This window comes from Amblyraja radiata, chromosome 16, assembly GCF_010909765.2.
Source record: "Amblyraja radiata isolate CabotCenter1 chromosome 16, sAmbRad1.1.pri, whole genome shotgun sequence".
In the NCBI taxonomy this organism is placed as follows: Eukaryota; Metazoa; Chordata; class Chondrichthyes; order Rajiformes; family Rajidae; genus Amblyraja; species Amblyraja radiata.
In genome coordinates, this window is record NC_045971.1 from 7,124,715 (window position 1) to 7,145,304 (window position 20,590).

Below are 20,590 nucleotides of genomic sequence, written 5' to 3' on the forward strand. Positions count from 1 at the left end.
AGAAACATGATTAAAAAAAAAAGATTTAACTCCAAGACAAAGACTTGCATTTCCAAACTGCCGATGTTCTCCTTGCTCTGTGCAAGCATCCTTTGGGCTTCTTCATCACATTTACCAGTGAATATATGCAGACCAATCTTCACACCATGCTAAAATTTTTATTTAAAAATAAGTTTTATTTATGGTTATTACACTGTTGATTCTTCAGGAAAATATTTTATTGGTAACAGTAAAAGAGTAACTGAGTTGTCATGCAGAGATCATACCGCTAAAAGACTGGTGGAGGCAGAGTATTTTATTTGTTCCTCGCGGGACAGTAAACCGAGCAGGCTGTCCCTGGGGGCTGCATATTCCCGCACATTGGGTAGTCCTGGCACCACACAGCAGCTCAGGGCACTGCGGTAGATGCTCATGTCGTGGGCATCGTACCACTCATCCGTCTTCTCGTCGTAGCACTCCACGTTGAACGTCGTCGTGAAGCCGTTGAAGCCGCCCACCACAAAGAGGAGGTCGTCCACCACTTCGATGCCAAAGTTGCTGCGGGGGTTGAACATGGTGGGCAGGGTGCGCCAGGTATTGGTGAGGGGGCTGTAAGCCTCGGCGCTGCGCAGGCGGTTCGCACCGTCGAACCCTCCAACCTGCCGGTCAAAAAACACACGCAGTCAAACGGAGGTACAAGGAACTGCAGATGCTGGAATCGTCAGCAAAAAAACACAAAGTGCCGGAGGAACTCTAGACGTGCAGAGTTTTGGGCCGGGATCCTCGTTCAGACTGATGGAGTTCATAAGTTGCAGAAGCAGAATTAGGCCATTCGGCCCATCAAGTCTACTCCGCCATTCAATCATGGCTGATCTATCTCTCCCACTCAGCCCCATTGTCCAGCCTTCTCCCCATAACCCCTGACATCGGTGCTAATGAAGATCTTATCGATCTCCACCTCTTACGTTCAGCTTTATTATTGTCACGTGTACCAAGGAACATTGAGAAGCCTTGTCCACTTTTCACAAAGCTTTTCACTGTACCTCGGTGCACAGATCAGATTTACTGTAGACAAATACAATCACGTCAAACTCAAGTACAATAGGTAGAGCAAATGGAAAGATACATAATGCAGAATATAGTTCTCAGCATTGTACTGCATCCGATCCATGGACAAAGTCCAATGTCCGCAATGGGGTAGAGGTGAGCCAGACATCTCTTCCCCCCACCTCTCTCTACCAGCCCCCCCCCCCCCCCCCCCAACTCCCAACTCCATCAGTCTGAAGAAGGGTCCCAACCCAAAAAGTCATCTTTTCATTCCTGACTCGCTGAGTTCTTCCATCACTTTGTCTTTTAGATTAAATCAAATGTTCACTTCAAAGACAATGACCTTCATTTTTTTACCTCAACAAAGTAAGTAGTGTGGAATGTCTGTCTTAATATAACCATTAATGTCCTGTGATTTTGTGGCAATGTGGCAGTCAGATAGATGTCACTGGCAGTATTATGTATTACAGAGTGGAGAGTTCTTTGAGAACAGCAAAATGAAGTTCACTCTGGGAATGAAAAGGACAAGTTCTCCTTGAGTGTGGGGGTTTCGATAAGCTAATGTCATTTCCAAGATAATGAACAAGATTAACAAAACCCACCCACAGAGATTGTTTACAGCTAGAAAGTCTGAGAACAATTTTCACAAATGGGAATACTCCAAAATTTCCGGGACTGGTCTTACCTTTTTCCTACAGGGCTCAGTTTCCTTATTGGGAATGGTGATTGTGTTGAGGGCAACAAAAGCAGGAATGCATTTCTAAAGTTTATTTAATTACTTCAGCAAGATCACCAACAAGACGTTGTAGTCACTGCTCAAATGTTGGAGGCATGATAACCAACATAGGCACAGCCATCTCCCACAACTGGCATTGAGGCAAATGATCAAATAATCTCCTTTAGGAATAGAACTGAGAGATTGTTACAGTGTAGAGTTGATGTCTTTCACGATGATCCAGAGCAGAATATTTTTTTTAAAGACACCAAAGAAAACTCCAGTGGAGAATTTGTCCCTCCGGGGAGTTTTTTTTACTACACCAAGGACATACAGGAGTGTGCAATGTGAAAGGCATCAACTGTGCACTGTAACAATCCCTCAGTATTACACTGAGTTGTCAGCCTAAAAGCACTGCTGACCGTGCTTGTATCCGTACATCTCTGGTCCAGATAAGAGGGTTCTGCCCTTGAGATTACAATAACTTCTCAGAAAGTGCTTGAAAAATGTTCATTCTTGGTTCCACATGCTCACTCCAACCCGTGACATTGGAAACATAGAAAATAAGTGCAGGAGGAGGCCATTCGGCCCTTCGAGCCAGCACCGCCATTCATTGTGATCATGGCTGATCGTCCCCTATCAATAACCCGTGCCTGCCTTCTCCCCATACCCCTTGATTCCACTAGCCCCTAGAGCTCTATCTAACTCTCTCCTAAATCCACCCAGTGACTTGGCCTCCACTGCCCTCACTTATAAATGTCTGGCTCACCTCTACCCCACTTGCTCCTCAACATTCCCTATCTTTGCTTCCCCGCGGTTTTCGATCATTGATTTAAAGGACATTCCACTCCTCTGACACTCCCCTCAACTATTATAATTCTAGAACATTCCATTCCCCCAAATCTCTCCGATTATCAGTCTGAAGAGGGATCCTGACTCAAAACGTTGTCTTATCTGTTCCCTCCAGAGGTGCTGCCTGACCCGCTGAGTTACTCCAGCACTTTGTGTGTCAAGATTCTAGCATCTGCAGTCTCTTGTGTCTCTCTTCAATCTGATTTTCCATTCTCATCCGAACTCGAGAGGGGATGTTCAGTTGCATTAAGTGTCAATGATTGCAAGATGTTGTTACTTACTGCATACACACATTCACCATAAGCTATAACACCAACACCACTACGCCTGCTCCTCATCGGTGCTATGGTTGTCCACTGGTTGGTTTCTGGGGTATAGAACTCAGCTGTAAACAAGCACTCATTACCGTTGAATCCTCCACAGATGTAGACCTGAGGACAAGAGGAAAGAACAGCTAGCTGGCCATGAGTGGCAGAGATTCATTGACTGTAAAGGTATTGTTTATACCCAAATATTCAATTAGTAACGACTGAAGATTCAGCGCAAAGTGCAAACCTTTGGAACAAATGGAATTCAATGTTTGTTGTTAGATAGTTAAAGGCAGAGGAACTGGAGCCAAACACAAGAGTGGGGAAATGTTGCAACGTGCTTAAGGGAGCATTTGCATTAACTAACGCATTCATTTTCACGTTAGTAATTCTGTGACTTAAACATGGTTATGTCCCAGTCATAGTGAATAGAACAATCCTGATTCCCTCTCACCCCTAGCATCTGTTAAACCATTTCGTAGATATTTTCTGCAGTTAAGAACCAGACCTTAGATTATTTTAGGTTTCACTGCAGGGTAACAATGAAAATGCAACAGGGAGTTGTAAATATGATTGAAAATCAGCATTTCTCATTCCTTCCTTCCTGTGTTCATTACTAGACAGCAATGTTTAGCTTATCTTGTCATAAAGTCTTACAGAGTAGAAACAGGCCCTTCGGCCCAACTTGCCCACGCCGGCCAACATGTCCCATTAACACTAGTCCCACCCACTGAATTGCATTTGGCCCATATCCCTCTAAACCTGTCCTATACATGTAAATGTTTTTAAAACGTTGTGATAGTACTTGCCTGAACTATCTCCTCGTTCCATACACCCAGCACTCTTTTTCTGAAAAAGTTACCCCTCAGGTTCCTATTAAATCTTTCCACCCTCACCTTAAACCCGTCCTCTGGTCCTCGATTCCCCTACTCTGGGCAAGAGACTGTGCGTCTACCTGATCTATTCCTCTCATGATTTTGTACTCTATAAGATCACCCTTCATCATCCTGCGCTCCAAGGAATAGAGTCCCAGCCTGCTCAACCTCACCCTCAAGTCCTGGCAACATCCTCATCCTACATCTATCTCTGCACCCTTTCAAGTTCAAGTTCAAGTGAGTTTATTGTCATGTGTCCCTGTATAGGACAATGAAATTCTTGCTTTGCTTGAGCACACAGAAAAATAGTAAGGCATTTACTACAGTACAGATAAATGTGTCCATATACCATGATATAAATATATACACACATGAATAAATAAACTCCAGCTTGACAACATCTTTCCTATAAGATGGTGCCTAAAACTGAACAAAATATTCTAAATGCGGTCTCACCAACGTCTTGTGCAACTGCTATACGACCTCCCAACTTCTATACTCAATGCTCGGGGTGATGAAGGCCTTTTTGACCACCCTATCTACATGTGATGCCACTTTCAATGAACTATGTACCTGATCCCTCTGCTCTACAACACTCCCCAGAGTCCTACCATCACTGTACAGGTCCTGCCCATGTTAGTGCTCCTAAAATGCAACATTTCTCTGTATTAAATTCCATTGATGACACAAGGTGAGCTCAGGCTGCAGAATGTTACCTGTTTGGTGGAGCTGTGTGCATTGATGAAACCTGCGGTCCGGATATATGGAGAGCATACAGTGTACTGAGAACTCTTATCCATGGATCAAGCTGTGTTTACGTCCTCTCAATAAGGCATTTAGTTATTGGGGGTGGAACGCCAATGGACAATTGACATTCTAGTTTGATAGCAGAGGAAGAATCCAAATTGCTTTAGTTAAAAAAGTGCTGGAGAAACTCAGCGGGTGCAGCAGCATCTATGGAGCGAAGGAAATAGGCAACGTTTCGGCCCGAAACGTTGCCTATTTTCTTCGCTCCATAGATGCTGCTGCACCCGCTGAGTTTCTCCAGCACTTTTGTCTACCTTTGATTTTCCAGCATCTGCAGTTCCTTCTTAAATGCTTTAGTTAATAGCTGACCTGTGAATTAACAAATGAAATATATAACCTGCTATTGTGCTAACCTGTTCTAGTCTGAACAATCCTCTAGATGAGTGGTTCTCAAATGGGGGTACGCGTACCCCTGGGGGTACATAAAGGCACTCCAGGAGGTACGTGAGATTTAAAAAATTTTGCGCTGGTTAGGGGTTACTTGGCTGAAAAAATATTTCATAGGGGGTACATCACTGAAAAAGGTGAGAACCACTGCTCTAGGATGTCAGACTAGTTTTCTATGTTTCTTTCCAGGACAGCAGTTCACTAAATTCACATCCTAGACTTAGAAGAGGAAATAAGCAGCCAAGACTCTCACTTTCTCTGGTGGATATTAGGAACATAGGAATTGGGCAATGGGAACCTCCAGCCCATCCTTCTGTTCATTTAGATGATGGTTGTTGTGGACCTTAGTCCCATTTACCCCTACACCCTACACACACGCGCACATGGACCTGGCAGCACAACGACCGAATTGGAAGGGCTTTGGCTTCACAGCTCCAGCATTCTGGGTCAATGTCATAGTTGCAGTCTGCACGTCATCATCTGGGCTTCTACTGGGTGCTCTGGTTTCCCAATGATGTGCGAGTTGGTAGCTTAATGTCCCGGTCTGTAGATGAGTGATAGAATGTGGGGAGGATTGATGGGAATGTGGGCAGAATAATAGGATTAGTACAAACGCATGCTTGGCCATCCTCCAAGGGCCTGTTTCCATGCTGTATGACACCGTGAGTCTCGATAGCGTAGTAGAGGAGAGGGTTCCAGATTTGCACACCTGCAGAAATGTTCCCTTCCCCATTCCTTGAATGCACAGCCACTAATTCTAAAATTGGTTCTCTATCATAGATTATGCAACTGAAGACATAGTTTGCCTCAAACAAACCCATTAGCATTCTTAAATATGTAGGGAGGAACTGCAGATGATGGCTTTAACCGAAGATAGACACAAAATGCTGGAGTAACTCAGTGGGACAGGCAGCATCTCTGGAGAGAAGGAATGGGTGACTTTTCAGGTTGAGACCCTTCTGAAGAAGTCCTTCTTCTCCAGAGATGTTGCCTGCCCGCTGAGTTACTCCAGCATTTTGTGTCTAACATTCTTAAATATCCCAGTCAGATCATGCTTTGATTTTCTGTGGACACAATGCTTTGACCTCATTCTCCATTACCTGTCATTGTCAGTTACCTGTGCACATAGTCATGGCTCTAAAGAGGCTAACTTTACATCATTGGGAAAATTAACCAGCCTGGGAAATTGGGATAAAATTATAAGGTTAAAGAGATGTTGAAATATCCACATTCACTTCTTTCATTGAACACAGCAAAAATAACTCACCATTTCATTTCCTGTAATTCCGCTGTTTGCAGTTATAATGAAATATTATTGCACAGTATTATTGTCAGTAGTAATGTTATCAAAGTAGAGTCACCTCGCCCACAACTCCTGAGCCTGTGTCATTTTAAAATAGGAGCCAAAACTGTTGCCATCCTCTTAACTCCAATCCGCCAAAGGACAAGAGCAAAGCTTGGCTCCTTATATGCAAACTGACTGTTGATCCACAAGCATAAAGTGAAGATCGACACAAAAAGCTGGAATAACTCCGCGGGACAGGCAGCATCTCTGGAGAGAAGGAATGGGTGACGTTTAGGGTCGAGACCCTTCTTCAGACTCAGAAAGTGAATTAAAACTTTTTTTTTTTAATTGAGTAATTCTCTGCTAAATTTAATTCTGATTGCTGTGTCGCTAAGATTGAAATTTCCTTAACTCACTTTGGTTCTTTCTGGAGAAATTACCTGCTTTTACTGGAAGAAGGTGCAGTTTGTTTGTTCTTTAAATTTACTATTTAGTATTTAAAACACATCATTTTACTCTACACTTGGCACTAACTATCAGCTGTGTGCCACTAAGAAACAGGAATGTAATATTTTCAAATTCTGCTTAAGAAAAAGACTAAACTTATTTTATGGTATGAATAATAGCTTTGGTGGAATTCGAAAATGAACTAGGTTGTCTAAGAGAGTTGGAGTGAAGTTTACCTATTACCGTCACCTATTCCTTCGCTCCATAGATGCTGCCTCACCCGCTGAGTTTCTCCAGCATTCTTATCTACCTTTGATTTTTCCAGCATAGAAACATAGAAAATAGGTGCAGGAGTAGGCCATTAGGCCCTTCAAACCTGCACCGCCATTCAATATGATCATGGCTGATCATCCAACTCAGTATCCTGTACCTGCCTTCTCTCCATACCCCCTGATCCCTTTAGCCACAAGGGCCACATCTAACTCCCTCTTAAATATTGCCAATGAAATGGCCTCAACTACCTTCTGTGGCAGAGAATTCCAGAGATTCACCACTCTGTGTGAAAAATGTTTTTCTCATCTCAGTCGTAAAGGATTTCCCCCTTATCCTTAAACTGTGACCCCTTTTTCTGGACTTCCCCAACACCGGGAACAATCTTCCTACATCTAGCCTGTCCAACCCCTTAAGAATTTTGTAAGTTTCTATAAGATCCCCCCTCAATCTTCTAAATTCTAGCGAGTACAAGCCGAGTCTATCCAGTCTTTCTTCATATGAAAGTCCTGACATCCCAGGAATCAGTCTGGTGCAGTTCTGCAGCATCTGCAGTTCTTTCTTAAACGTTGGTAAAAGAAGTAGTTGGCGACTCAGGACTATGCGAAGAACTCTCTTCACCCTTCACACAGAGGGAGGAATTGGCTCGGCTAAATTTGGAAAGTATTTAAAGATTTGACGAATGCCAGTAATATTTAAAAATAAATGTAATCGTTGAACAAATGTGTATTCCTTTGACAAATAAAACCTCAATAGGAAAAGTGATTCATTTCTGGTTAAGTAAAGAGTTTAGAGATAACATTTAGACTCACCGAAAAGCCTTATAATTTTGCTAAGAGTAATCATCAAGAGATTTTAGAACTACCAACACCTCATAAATCTAGGCAGAAGAGAGTCGTGTGCAAGATCGTAAGACCTCCATATCTTTACACAGAGAGTGGTGAATCTCTGGAACTCTCTGCCACAGAAGGTAGTTGAGGCCAGTTCATTGGCTATATTTAAGAGGGAGTTCGATGTGGCCCTTGTGGCTAAAGGGATCAGGGGGTATGGAGAGAAGGCAGGTACAGGATACTGAGTTGGATGATCAGCCATGATCATATTGAATGGCGGTGCAGGCTCGAAGGGCCGAATGGCCTACTCCTGCACCTATGTTCTATGTTTCTATATTTAGTTTAGCTTATTGTCACGTGTACCGAGATACAATGAAAAGCTTGTTGTTGCGTGCTAACCAGTCAGCTGCAAGACTATACATGATTACAATCAGGCCATCCACAGTGTACTAATACAGAATGAAGGGAATAATGCATAGTGCAAGGTAAAGTCTGATTAAAGATAATCTCCAAAAGTCTCCATTGACTTAATGTTTAAAATTATTAAAAAAATTAAAAAAGGCTAAAAATAGCCTTGGTCCATTCGATAAATGATATAACAAAAGCCATTTGGACAGGTACTTGGGCGGGAAAAGCTGAAGGATATGGGTCAAAGGCGGGCAGGTGGGACTAGTGTAGATGGGACATCTTGCTCAGCATTGGCAAGTTGGGCTGAATGGCCTGTTTCCATGCTGTATGACTCTGTAAAAGTACTGGAGAAATTCTAAGGCCTAAAGTGAAATACGGCAGACAATGGAAATGTGAATAGGGGGAACTCTGCAAATCACATAATATCTGAAGGCAGAGATAAAGTTCCGTTTCAAGTTAACTGGAAATTGTTTCTCCACGGATATGGAGTAAAGCTATAATGTGCTGGAGGAACTCGGTGGGCCAGGAATAAACAGAGCCCATTTTGGGTCAGGACCCTTGCTGTCTGACCCACTGAGTTCCTCCATCACTTAGTTTTCTGACCATCAATAGCCTGCTGAAACCCTCCCTGGCGGTCACAGCCTGGGTGAATCGCTGGATAATGTCTTGCGGTTCAGACGGTGGAGGTTTTAGAGTATGGCCGTGATTTCAGGCAATGTTGTAAGACCTTGAGTACCTCACCGTGACGCCAGCATTCTGGGTGGTGGTGCAGCCAAATACCGACCACAAGCCTCCGAGACGTGTTTGTCTGAGGGAGCGGTGCCTCGTGGCTACACTCGTGGTCATAGGAGATACAGCGTGGAAACAGGCCCTTCGGCCCACTGCGTCCATGCCGACAATTAAAAATGTCGGAAGGAACTGCAGATGTGGGTTTAAACCGTAGATAAACACATAAAGCTGGAGTAACTCAGCGGGACAGGCAGCATCTCTGCCTGGGCCTCCTCCATTGTCAGAGTGAGGCTGAACGCAAATTCGAACAAAAGCATCTCACATTTCGCTTGGGCAGCTGACAGCCCAGGGGGCATGAATATCGATTGACACAAAATGCAGCGAGCCACTCTAGTCACACCAGCTTTACATTCTCACCTAGCAAACGGCTAACAATGGCCTGTTTCCTTTATCATTGTTACTTTTTGCACATCTTTCATTCATTTGTTCTATATCTCTACATCACCGACTATATCTCTCGTTTCCCTTTCCCAAGACTTTCAGTCTGAAGAAGGGTCTCGACCCGAAACGTCACCCAGAGATGCTGCCTGTCCCGCTGAGTTACTCCAGCTTTTTATGTCTATTAATACCAATCCTACATTAATCTCATTTCATTTTCCCCACGTTCCCATCAGCTTCCTCCTCATTCCTTAACATATGATGAGTGTTTGACGGCACTGGGCCTGTACTCGTGGAGTTGAGAAGGATGAGGGGACACCTCATTGAAACTTACCGAATAGTAAAAGGCCTGGATAGAGTGGATGTGGAGAGGATGTTTCCACTAGTGGGAATTAAGACCAGAAGTCAGAGCCTCAGAATTAAAGGATGTTCCTTTAGGAAGGAGATGAGGAGGTATTTCTTCAGTTAGAGGATGGTGAATTTGTGGAATTCATTGCCACAGAAGGATGTAGATATTTTTACAGCAGAGATAGATAGATTATTGATTAGTACGGATGACAGGGGTTATGGGGAGAAGGCAGGAGAATGGGGTTAGGAGGGAGAGATAGATCATGCCATGATTGAATGGCAGAGTAGACTTGATGGGCCGAATGGCCTAAATCTATTCCTATCACTTATGACCTACACTGGGTGACTGTGGTACTGCTTGCAGCCATTAAACTCTGCCTGTGCGATTAGATGGATTATAAAGTCGTGGAGCATGGGAACAGGCCCTTGGGCTGAAGAAGAGTCTCAACCCCGAACAACACCCATTTCTTCTCTTTAGAGATCCTGCTTGTCCCACTGAGCTACTCCAGCATTTTGTGTCTACCCGTGGACTCAACTCATCCACGCCGGCCAAGGTCACCCTTGATCACCAACCTGCCCGGCCTCGTCTCCACAACGTTTATGATCCTGCATTTAATTCTCTGTGGAGCTGACGGTTGGGTTTGGCCGGAGTTTCCACACGAGGTCTCTATCAGGGTGACCTCCCAACTTCTATACTCAATATACCCTGATTGATGAAGGCCAATGTACCATTGTGCAGGGTGGGGTGTTGGGGGTGGAGCTGGAGGCAGGGTGGGGTGGGGTGAGGAAGGGCTGGGGAGGAGGTGGGTGGAGGGGTGGAGTCGATGGGGAGGGGGTGGGAGAGGGGGTGTAGAGTGAGGGTTGTGAGGTGGAGAGGGATGAGTGTGGGGGGGAGGGGGGTAGAGTGGATGGGGTGGTGGTGGGGGGATGAGGGGGAGGGAGGAGGGGGTGCGGCCGGTCCCTGACCCTCCCCACGCCCCCCACCCCCGCTGGGCCGGGGCTACCTTGCCGTGCAGGGTGGTGGCGCTGGCATCGCTGCGCTGTTCGTGCATGGGGGCAATGAGCGTCCACTGGTTGGTCTCGGGTTCGTAGCGCTCGGCGGTGTTGAGCCGGACGTAGCCGTCGAAGCCGCCCATGGCGTAGATGAAGCAGTCAAGCACCGTGACGCTAACATAGCAGCGGCGGGAGTGCATGGGGGCGACCTGCTGCCACGACTTCTTCACCGGGTCGAAGCGCTTGACGCTGTTGAAGTAATCCACGCTGTCGAAGCCGCCGATGATGTAGACGAAGCCGTTGAGGTAGGCGGCGCCGTGGTAAGCCCGGGGACTCTCCTCCTCGCATGTCACGTTGACCCAGCGGTCGGCCCGGGCGTCGTAAGCCTCGATGGCGTTGGTGGGGCTGCCGCCGCTCCAGCCGCCGATGGCGAACAGGATGGAGAAGGGCAGGCGCGGTCTGGTGAGCGGGTTGCGGAAGTCCGAGTTGGACGGGCCGTTCATGTTGAGGTCGTACATGGCCTTCAGCGCGTTGATGATGATCGGCTTGCAGTCGTCGTTGTCCTTCACGTAGTCGTTGTTCTTCACGTTGTTCATGAAATACTCGGCGTTCATCAGCGCCAGGCGCACCTGGAATGTCAAGTCAAAAGTGTTTTTGTGTTCATTGTTAGACATAGAAACATAGAAAATAGGTGCAGGAGTAGGCCATTCGGCCCTTCGAGCCTGCACCGCCATTCAATATGATCATGGCTGATCATCCAACTCAGTATCCTGTACCTGCCTTCTCTCCATACCCCCTGATCCCTTTGGCCACAAGAGCCACATCTAACTCCCTCTTAAATGTAGCCAATGAACTGTGGCCTCAACTACCTTCTGTGGCAGAGAATTCCAGAGATTCACCACTCTCTGTGTGAAAAAAGTTTTTCTCATCTCGGTCCTAAAGGATTTCCCCTCCTACCCTTAAGCTGTGACCTCTTGTCCTGGACTTCCCCAACAATTGGGAACAATCTTCCTGCATCTAGCCTGTCCAACCCCTTAAGAATTTTGTAAGTTTCTATAAGAAAAACTGTTAAATTGTTAAATTCTTTCATGTTGTGTCTTTATCTTTATTCGTGTGCTGCATTGGCAAGTCAAGTTTCACTGTAACAAATGTCCTTTGCATCCTCGTATCCTGGTTTGTTTTATTGTCATGTGTCCCAGAGAGAACAATGAAATTCTTACTTGCACTGCAGCACAACACAATATGTCAACAGAGTGTTTTGAGAAGGAACTGCAGATGCTGGAAAATCGAAGGTAGACAAAAGTTTTTAATCTCTCTCTCTCATTTATCATATTGTTCACAGTGTACTATGTTTACATAGATAGACACAAGTGCTGGAGAAACTCAGCGGGTGCAGCAGCATCTATGGAGCGAAGGAAATAGGCAACGTTTCGGGCCGAAACCCGGAAGGGGTTCGTCCCGAAACGTTGCCTATTTCCTATAGTGGAGATTGTTCAACTCTTTGCATGGAGCGAAGGAAATAGACAACGTTGCCTGTTTCCTTCGCTCCATAGATGCTGCTGCACCCGCTGAGTTTCTCCAGCACTTGTAAACATAGTACACTGTGAACAATATGATAAACGAGAGAGAGAGATTAAAAACAAGTTCAGTGTGTATATATACACATACTCACAAGTACACACACACACATATATTTATATATACATATACACACATACTCAAAAAACAAACAATAACAGTGCAATAATAATAATAATAATAGTCTATTGTAGTTCAGAGCTTATATGAGGTTGTAGTGTTTAATAGCCTGATGGCTGTGGGGAAGTAGCTGTTCCTGATCCTGGATGTTACAGATTTCAGGCTCCTGTACCTTCTTCCTGATGGCAGTCGTGAGACGGGAGCGTGGCCAGGATGGTGTGGGTCTCTGATGATGCTGGCTGCCTTTTTGAGGCAGCGACTGCGATAAATCCCTTCGATGGTGGGGAGGTCAGATCCGGTGACGGACTGGGCAGTGGTCACAACTTTTTGCAGTCTTTTCCGCTTCCCGGACGTTCAAGTTGCCGAACCAGGCCACGATGCAGCCGGTCAGTATGCTCTCTACTGTGCCCCTGTAGAAGTTCAAGAGAATCCTCTTTGACTTACCGACTCTCCGTAATCTTCTCAGTTGCATCGTGGCCTGGTTCGGTAACTTGAACGTCCAGGAGCGAAAAAGACTACAAAAAGTTGTGAACACAGCTCCGTGTACGGTAATCGTCACACCGACACCCTCTCCACTCGCCCCAACCCCCCCCCCCCCCCCCCGCCCCGCCCCCGTCCATCACACAGACCAGACTCCCCACCCTCGGGAAAGCAGTCGACATATTCAAAGAAGATAGACACAACATTCTGGAGTAACTCAGCGGGACAGGCAGCATCTATGGAGAGAAGAAATGGGTGACGTTTCAGGTCGAGACTTGAAAATCTGATCTGACTCTTCAGATCTGAAGAAGGGTCTCAACCAGAAACGTCATCCATTCCTTCTCTCCACAGATGCTGCCTGTCCCGCTGAGTTAACCTAGCATCTTTTTAAAAAATCTATCATCGGTTTAAAGCAGCAGCTGCAGTTCCTTCTTAAACATAATCAAAGACTTGTCCCACCCCCGGCCATTCCTTCTTCTCCCCGCTCCCGTCCGGCAGAAGGTACAGGAGCTTGAAAGCGCGCACCACCAGATTCAGGAATAGCTTCTTCCCATTTGTAATCGGGCTTCTGAACGGCCCTTCCATAAGCTAGGGTACTGACCGATTCACCGCTACCCCATTGCGGACATTGGCCATTGTCTCTGGGCAATGCTGGGGATGCTGTTTGGTACAGCACATCCCCAGGCGCCATATAAATGCAACCCAATATTACCCAATTACCAAAGAAATTGGGTTGTAGAAGCACAGATCAGGTGACTGGTCAACAGGAGCGGGGAGGGTCACCTGAATGTGCCGGTAAGGCCAGCAGCATATCCAAGGGCCAGTCGCACCCCGGCCACTCCCTCTTCTCCCCTCTCTCGTCGGGCAAGAGGTACAGGAGTGTGAAAACGCACACCCCCAGATTCATGGACAGTTTCTTCCCAGCTGTTATCAGGCAACTGAAACATCCTCTCACCGACCAGAGAGCGATCCTAACCTGCTATACACCTCATTGAAGTCCCTCGGACATTCTTTAATCAAGCATTACTGGACTTTATCTTGCACCAAATGTGACACCCGCTATCCATTATCTACAGTACACTGTAAACGGCTCGATTGTAATCATGTATTGTCTTTCAGTAGACAATAGACAATAGGTGCAGGAGTAGGCAAGTTGGCCCTTCGAGCCAGCACCGCCATTCAATGTAATCATGGCTGATCATCCACAATCAGTACCCCGTTCCTGCCTTCTCCCCATATCCCATCTTTAAGAGCTCTATCTAACTCTCTCTTGAAAGCATCCAGAGAACTGGCCTCCACCGCTCTGAGGCAGAGAATTCCACAGACTCACCACTCTCTGTGTGAAAAAGTATTTCATCATCTCCATTCTAAATGGCTTACTCCTTATTCTTAAACTGTGTATGCCCCCTGGTTCTGGACTCCCCCAACATCAGGAACATGTTTCCTGCCTCTAGTGTGTCCAAACCCTTAATAATCTTATATGTTTCAATACGATACCCTCTCATCCTTCTAAACTCCAGAGTGTACAAGCCCAGCCGCTCCATTCCCTCAGCATATGACAGTCCCGCCATCCTGGGAATTAACCTTGTAAACCTACGCTGCACTCCCTCAATAGCAAGAATGTCCTTCCTCAAATTAGGGGACCCAAACTGCACACAATAGTCCAGGTGCGGTCTCACCAGGGCTCTGGTCAACTGCAGAATGACCTCTTTGCTCGTATACTGACTGGTCAGCGTGCCACACGAAAGCTTTTCACTGTACCTCGGTACACGTGGCATTAATAAACCATATTAAAACTAAGAGGGGGGGGAGTGGAGGAATGGGCGGGGGGGGAGGGAGGGGGAGGGGGAGAGGAGGGGGAGGGGGAGAGGAGGGGAGGTGGGGGGAGAGGATGGGGAGGGGGAGAGGAGGGGAGGGTGAAGTTCTCTGTCTCTATGGTCACTGGTTCACGGGTGTGAACTCTGTTCGTTGTTACAGTCTAACCACTGGGGATCTTATCGACATTATACATGATGAGAGGCACTAATGGGTATTAGCCAGGGTTGAAATGTCAAAGCTTAAAGCTTTAAAGGAGATGTGCGGTTCAAGTGTTTGTTTTACACACAGGTGGGTGCATGGAACCAGCTGCCGGAGGAGGTAGTTGAGGCTAGGACTATAACAAGATTTAAGTTACAACAACAAACAAGCGCCAGGCAGTCTCGAACCTGCGAACACAACCCCGGCCGCCTGTGGCATTAACGGTGTGAGATACATCAGCGTCGCCCCTGAAGGTAGCACTGGGCAGGAAATGTGATTGTGCCAGAGATTAAATACAGGAGCAGAGGTGGAGAGAGTCTCTGAATTGTTTTTTTCACCCATAGAGTTGTGAATCTGTGGAATTCTCTGCCTCAGAAGGCAGTGGAGGCCAATTGACTGGATGTTTTCAAGAGAGAGTTAGATTTAGCTCTTAGGGCTAACGGAATCAAGGGATATGGGGAGAAAGTAGGAACGGGGTACTGATTTTGGATGATCAGCTATGATCACATTGAATAGCGGTGCTGGCTTGAAGGGCCGAATGGCCTACTCCTGCACCTATTATCTATGTTTAGCATGGACCTGCAGCGACTGGTGGAACAGTGTGGGATTGTGTTATCAAGGGGTCGAGCTGTGATATTGCCCAGCCCTCGAGGGGGGGGGGGGGGTTCCCAGCCCCTCGCCAGCCCCGCTCTACCCCCCCCCCCCCCCCCAACCCCTCGCTCTCAGACGCACAGACCCTCAACTAACGCCGGGACGCTCTCACTGCCAGAGGCTTCCAGCGGCGTGTGCGCGCGCGCCTCCCCGAGTGGCGCTGTGTGCGCGTACACGTGTGTGAGTGTGTACATGCGTGCACGCAGGGTGTATGCGCGTGTGTATGCATGCGTGTGTGCACCTACGTGCGTGTGTGCATGTACGTTTGTTGCATGTGCGTGTGCGTGTGTGTGTATACATGTGCGTTGTGCATACATATGCATACATGTTGCATGTGTGTGTGTGTATCAATGTCTGTTGCCTGTGTGTATGCGTGTGTCGTGTGTGTGTGTATACGGCACCGTGGCGCAGCGGTACACAGAGCCAGAGACCCGGGTTCGATCCTGACTACGAGTGCTGTCTGTACGGAGTTTGTACGTTCCCCCCGTGACCTGCGTGGGTTTTCTCCGAGATCTCCGGTTTCCTCCCACACTCCAAAGACGGACAGGTTTGTAGGTTAATTGGCTTGGTATGAATTGTAAATTGCCCCTTGTGTGTGTGAGATAGCGTTAGTGTGCGGACGGCGCGGACCCGGTGGGCCGAAGGGCCTGTTTCAACGCTGTATCTCTAAACTAAACATGTGTGTTGCCTGTGTATGTGCGTGTGCGTGTGTCGTGTGTGTCAAATGTGTGCGTGTGTCGAATGTGTGCGTGTGTCGTGTGTGTCAAATGTGTGCGTGTGTCGAATGTGTGCGTGTGTCGTGTGTGTGTGTGTGTGTGTGTCGTGTGTGTGTGTCGTGTGTGTCAAATGTGTGCGTGTGTCGTGTGCATGTGCGTGTGTGCGCGTCCGTGAGTTTACTTTACTCTGACGAGTTTAAACCCGAGCACCAACCAAATCACGAGTTTAGTTTTATTGCTCTGAGACCTCCCCATTGTCAGTACCGACACGTGCAGGGAGGAACTGCAGATGCTGGTTTACACCGAAGAAACGTACAACGTGCTGGAGTAACTCAGCGGGACCGGCAGGATCTCTGGAGCGAAGGAATGGGTGAAGTTTCGGGGTCGAGAAGAAGGGTCTATTTTTTATCTCCAGCGAAGCTGCCGGAGCCGCTGGGTGACTCCAGCACTTTGTGTCTATCCTTGGAGCAGGCTGAGTGATAGCTCCAATGTGAAAGGTGAGGCCCCCCACAACCTCCGTTACAATAACGCTGATCTAATGATACGAATGAAAATACACGGCGTTGAGAATGTACCTTGGGCAGCAGTATGACAATGGACTTTTTCCTGATGTCTGGGTCCTGGGCAATCCACTTGAGAATGGCATCAAACACCACATCTTCTTGTTTCACATTCAACTCGTCCTTCTCAATGATGTCTCTGAGCTCAAAGGCGGAAAGCTCAAGGAATTCCTCACTCACCTTCACAATCTCCTCAAAGTGGTGCAGGATGTACATGTAGGCTTTGTGTCGCAACTCTGGGCAGAAGTAATAGTCCGCGAATTTGCAGATCCCAATGCAGTTTTCCAGGCACAGCTGGGATTCAAGGAATTCACAACACGCCCTGACAATGCCCAGCACGTTGAACTGGTCGGCCGCGGCGAGGAGCCTCTCCACATTCTCCACCGTCACCGGCACTGTCCGAGTGTATGCGTACTCTATGATCAACTTCATCATGTCTGGGGACACGCCGGGAATGTTGTACACTTTCTTCTCTATACTGTTCCAGCCACTTGTAAACAGGGCGCTGTGGAGAACAGGAACAGGAAAGAGACATTAGATAAGAGGGCACAAACTGTGTTGGAAGGAATTATAGAAACATAACATTCTTAAAGGATTGGACAGGCTAGATGCAGGAACAATGTTCCCCATGTTGGGGGAAGTCCAGAACCAGGGGTCACACACAGTTTAAGAATAAGAAGTGGAGACCATCAACTTTTTCACCCAGAGAGTTGTGAATCTGTGGAATTCTCTGCCACAGAAGGCTGTGGAGGCCAATTCACTGGATACTGGAGAGAGTTAGATAGAGCTCTTAAAGATAGCGGAGTCAGGGGATATGGGGGGGAAAGCAGGAACGGGGTATTGATTTTAGCTGATCAGCCATGATCAAATTGAATGGCGGTGCTGGCTCGAAGGACCGAATGGCCTACTCCTGCACCTATGTTTCTATGTTGGTTTACACCGAGGATAGACACAAAATGCTGGAGCAACTCAGCCAGGCAGGCAACATCTCGTTCTGAAGAAGGGTCTCGACTCGAATGTCACCTGTTTCTTTGCTCCAGAGACGCTGCCGGACCCGCTGAGTTACTCCAGCATTTCGTGTCTATCTTAGATAGAGTATATTTCTATCATAAGGTCATAAGTCTTTGGAGCATAATTAGACCATTCGGTCCATCAAGTCTATCCCGTCATTCAGTCTTTCTATCGTTTATTCCCTCGCAAACCCATTCTCCTGCCTTCTCCCCATAACCCCGGGCACTCGTAGTAATCAAGTATCTGGACGTTTCTAAGCATGCTAGATCGTCCTCTCACGGTCTACAGTGAGTGCCCTGACACTATCGCGTTTCCAGTGTGGGTGAAACTGCTTTATAACGAAGTGTGGACTGCATCTACTGGCGTTCACCTCTGGCTCGGAGTCAACTCAACTGCTGCTGAAACTTCACCTTTGATTTAGTCATCTCCAACCCCCAACCAGCCCACTGTTCTTCAAACTGGTTTGTTTTCCATTCAAATATCATCCGAAACCTACTGCCCAAAATTAACTGGCAGTGAATCACCTGGCCCGGCAGTCCTTCAGTTTTGAAACTGTGTCTAAATTCTCAACGTTCCTCATTTCTACAACCTCTCAACTTCAATCCCCGCGGGGAACAGTTTGCCGACATTCTTATGTACTTTTTTTATTCGTGTCGCCAATCGGTTCTATCAGCAGTTCGCTGTTGTATCGCCGAGGCCGGTTGGCCCATTGTTCAACACTGTTATATTAAGATCCCATTATTTATTACTGCACCGCCAACCAAACATCGCTTATTACAAATTAAATTTGGCTTTGAAATCCACAATGAAATGTTGAACGGACAGCGTCTCGAATCGCAGTCCAGGAGATAAACTTTAAAGGGGACGTAATGGGGAGAGAGGTGGTCTGGTAGGAAATTCCAGAGCCGATGGCTTAATCAGCAAAATCCCGGAGGTTCGATGAGCTGAAAGTTTGTAGAGATAAAGAAAGTTGAGCATTTTGATACAGTTTCAAGACTACAGGATCGCCAGCCACGTGATTCGCTGCGAGTTATTTTTGGGACGAAGGTTTCGGGTCATCTTTTTATAGCACTGGACATCGCTTGAAGAAAAGTGGGCGGGTTGATTCAGACGGTGACTAACTAATGGGCGAGATTCCAGTGGGCTGAGAGTTGGGGCATGGTTAATATTATAGGGGTGTGAGCGGGTGGTGTTGCTAATGGAAAGGGGGGTAAAATCCACTGAGGGACATAACGATCCCGTTTGATTCAGACTCTGGGAAAGGGAGCCCTCGGTGCTGCCAGGTGAAGATTGGAGTGCAGTCTTCGAAAAAGTTTCATTGCAACACTCTAGCGACCCAATGCTGAACGCTGGCCAAGCTGTATGTCCGGCCCAGAGAGGAGGTTAACTGGTTAACAGAGAGGGTTGGCAGTGTGCGAGTTAGGACGGGCATGGATACAATAGACAATAGGTGCATAAGGAGGCCATTTGGCCCTTCGAGCCAGCACCGCCATTCAATGTGATACGTGGAATTCTCTGCCACAAAAGGCAGTGGAGGCCAATTCACTGGAAGTTTTCAAGAGAGAGTTAGATTTAGCTCTTAGGGCTAAAGGAATGAAGTGATATGGGGGGGGGGAGCAGGAACGGGGTACTGATTTTAGATGATCGGCCATGATCATATTGAATGGCGGTGCTGGCTCGAAGGGCCGAATGTCCTACTCCGGCACCAATTTTTCTATGTTTCTATTTCACGTCGTGTGTCCGTGGAGAAGTTGGAACCACGTGAGATTCTCTACCTCCATCTGTCACTTGCAATTTGTTAAATAGAATATGGTATTCCGGGAAGAGTTATCGGACTATTTATTCAGATTAAAACCAGTTTAGTTGCAGTCTAGCGCTCTACCATTAAAGCATGCAACATATTAAGCTGATGAAATGCGGGTGAGTTCTGCTGTTCACTTTACAATTTGAATGGTTGAACACTGGATGGTTCTGAGTGGAATCATCTGCCAACACCTCTCATAATAGTGTCTGGTTCTGGACCAAAAGCCCGCTGGTTGAGAAGGGTTGAAGAGGAAGCCTCTTTGCAGCAGTTACTGACCGAAAGTAGGAGCTGCAGCTGCATAAGATGTTCTTATGGGCGTTGAAGTCGATGCCATTCACCCTGATCAACACGTCGCAAAGTTTCCCTTCAAGGCGAAGCTCATTAAAGATGGTACAAGCCATTGCGCTCATCTTCCTCTCCATGGTGCTCTGTCTTAGTTGGCGGGTTGAGGTTGAAGGTTCCTCCATAGTGAAGCGTTGAGACCAAAGGGCTTTCCGCGGTGAGATTGGGCAGATGTGGTGGCAGCTCAGTGCGTGAGTTGGTTGTCACGATTGGTGTTTTCAGAGCCACTGCTCAGAGTTCCAGAACACAAGCAATTGTAACATCACTAAGGCGAAGGTCTCCAGCATATCTGGTGACATGGACAATCAAACGCCCCGGCCTCAGCTGAATGACTGATCCGCTCAACATTTACTGGGCCCCGAGTCAACGCAGTTGCCGGTTCACATCGTCCACCAGAACCCCCGCCGCCCAACTCCCAACTCAGTCAAACTCACATCGCTGAATAATGGCTCCTTTGGCTTGCAAGTAAACCTAACGTTGACTTCTCACAACGTAAAAAATGAGCGTGTACGTTTTAAAATGACACAACAAAAGGCCACATGTGTAATTTGCAAGGCGCCCAGTAACTCTCAGCCGTGAAAGAGACAGGAAGGA

The 20,590-nt window shown here is 47.0% G+C and overlaps 1 protein-coding gene across 1 annotated transcript; it reads right to left on the reverse strand.

Moving 5' to 3' along the window:
• Nucleotides 1-200: 200 nt before the first annotated feature.
• klhl10 (kelch like family member 10) lies at nucleotides 201-17,335 on the reverse strand. Its single transcript, XM_033034998.1, has 4 exons — nucleotides 16,855-17,335; nucleotides 10,730-11,347; nucleotides 2,875-3,024; nucleotides 201-638 (listed from the first exon to the last, which is right to left on the reverse strand). Exons 1-4 carry the CDS (start codon nucleotides 17,272-17,274, stop codon nucleotides 261-263), a joined length of 1,566 nt encoding a protein of 521 aa, XP_032890889.1. The 5' UTR covers nucleotides 17,275-17,335; the 3' UTR covers nucleotides 201-260.
• Between the last annotated feature and the right edge of the window lie 3,255 nt (nucleotides 17,336-20,590).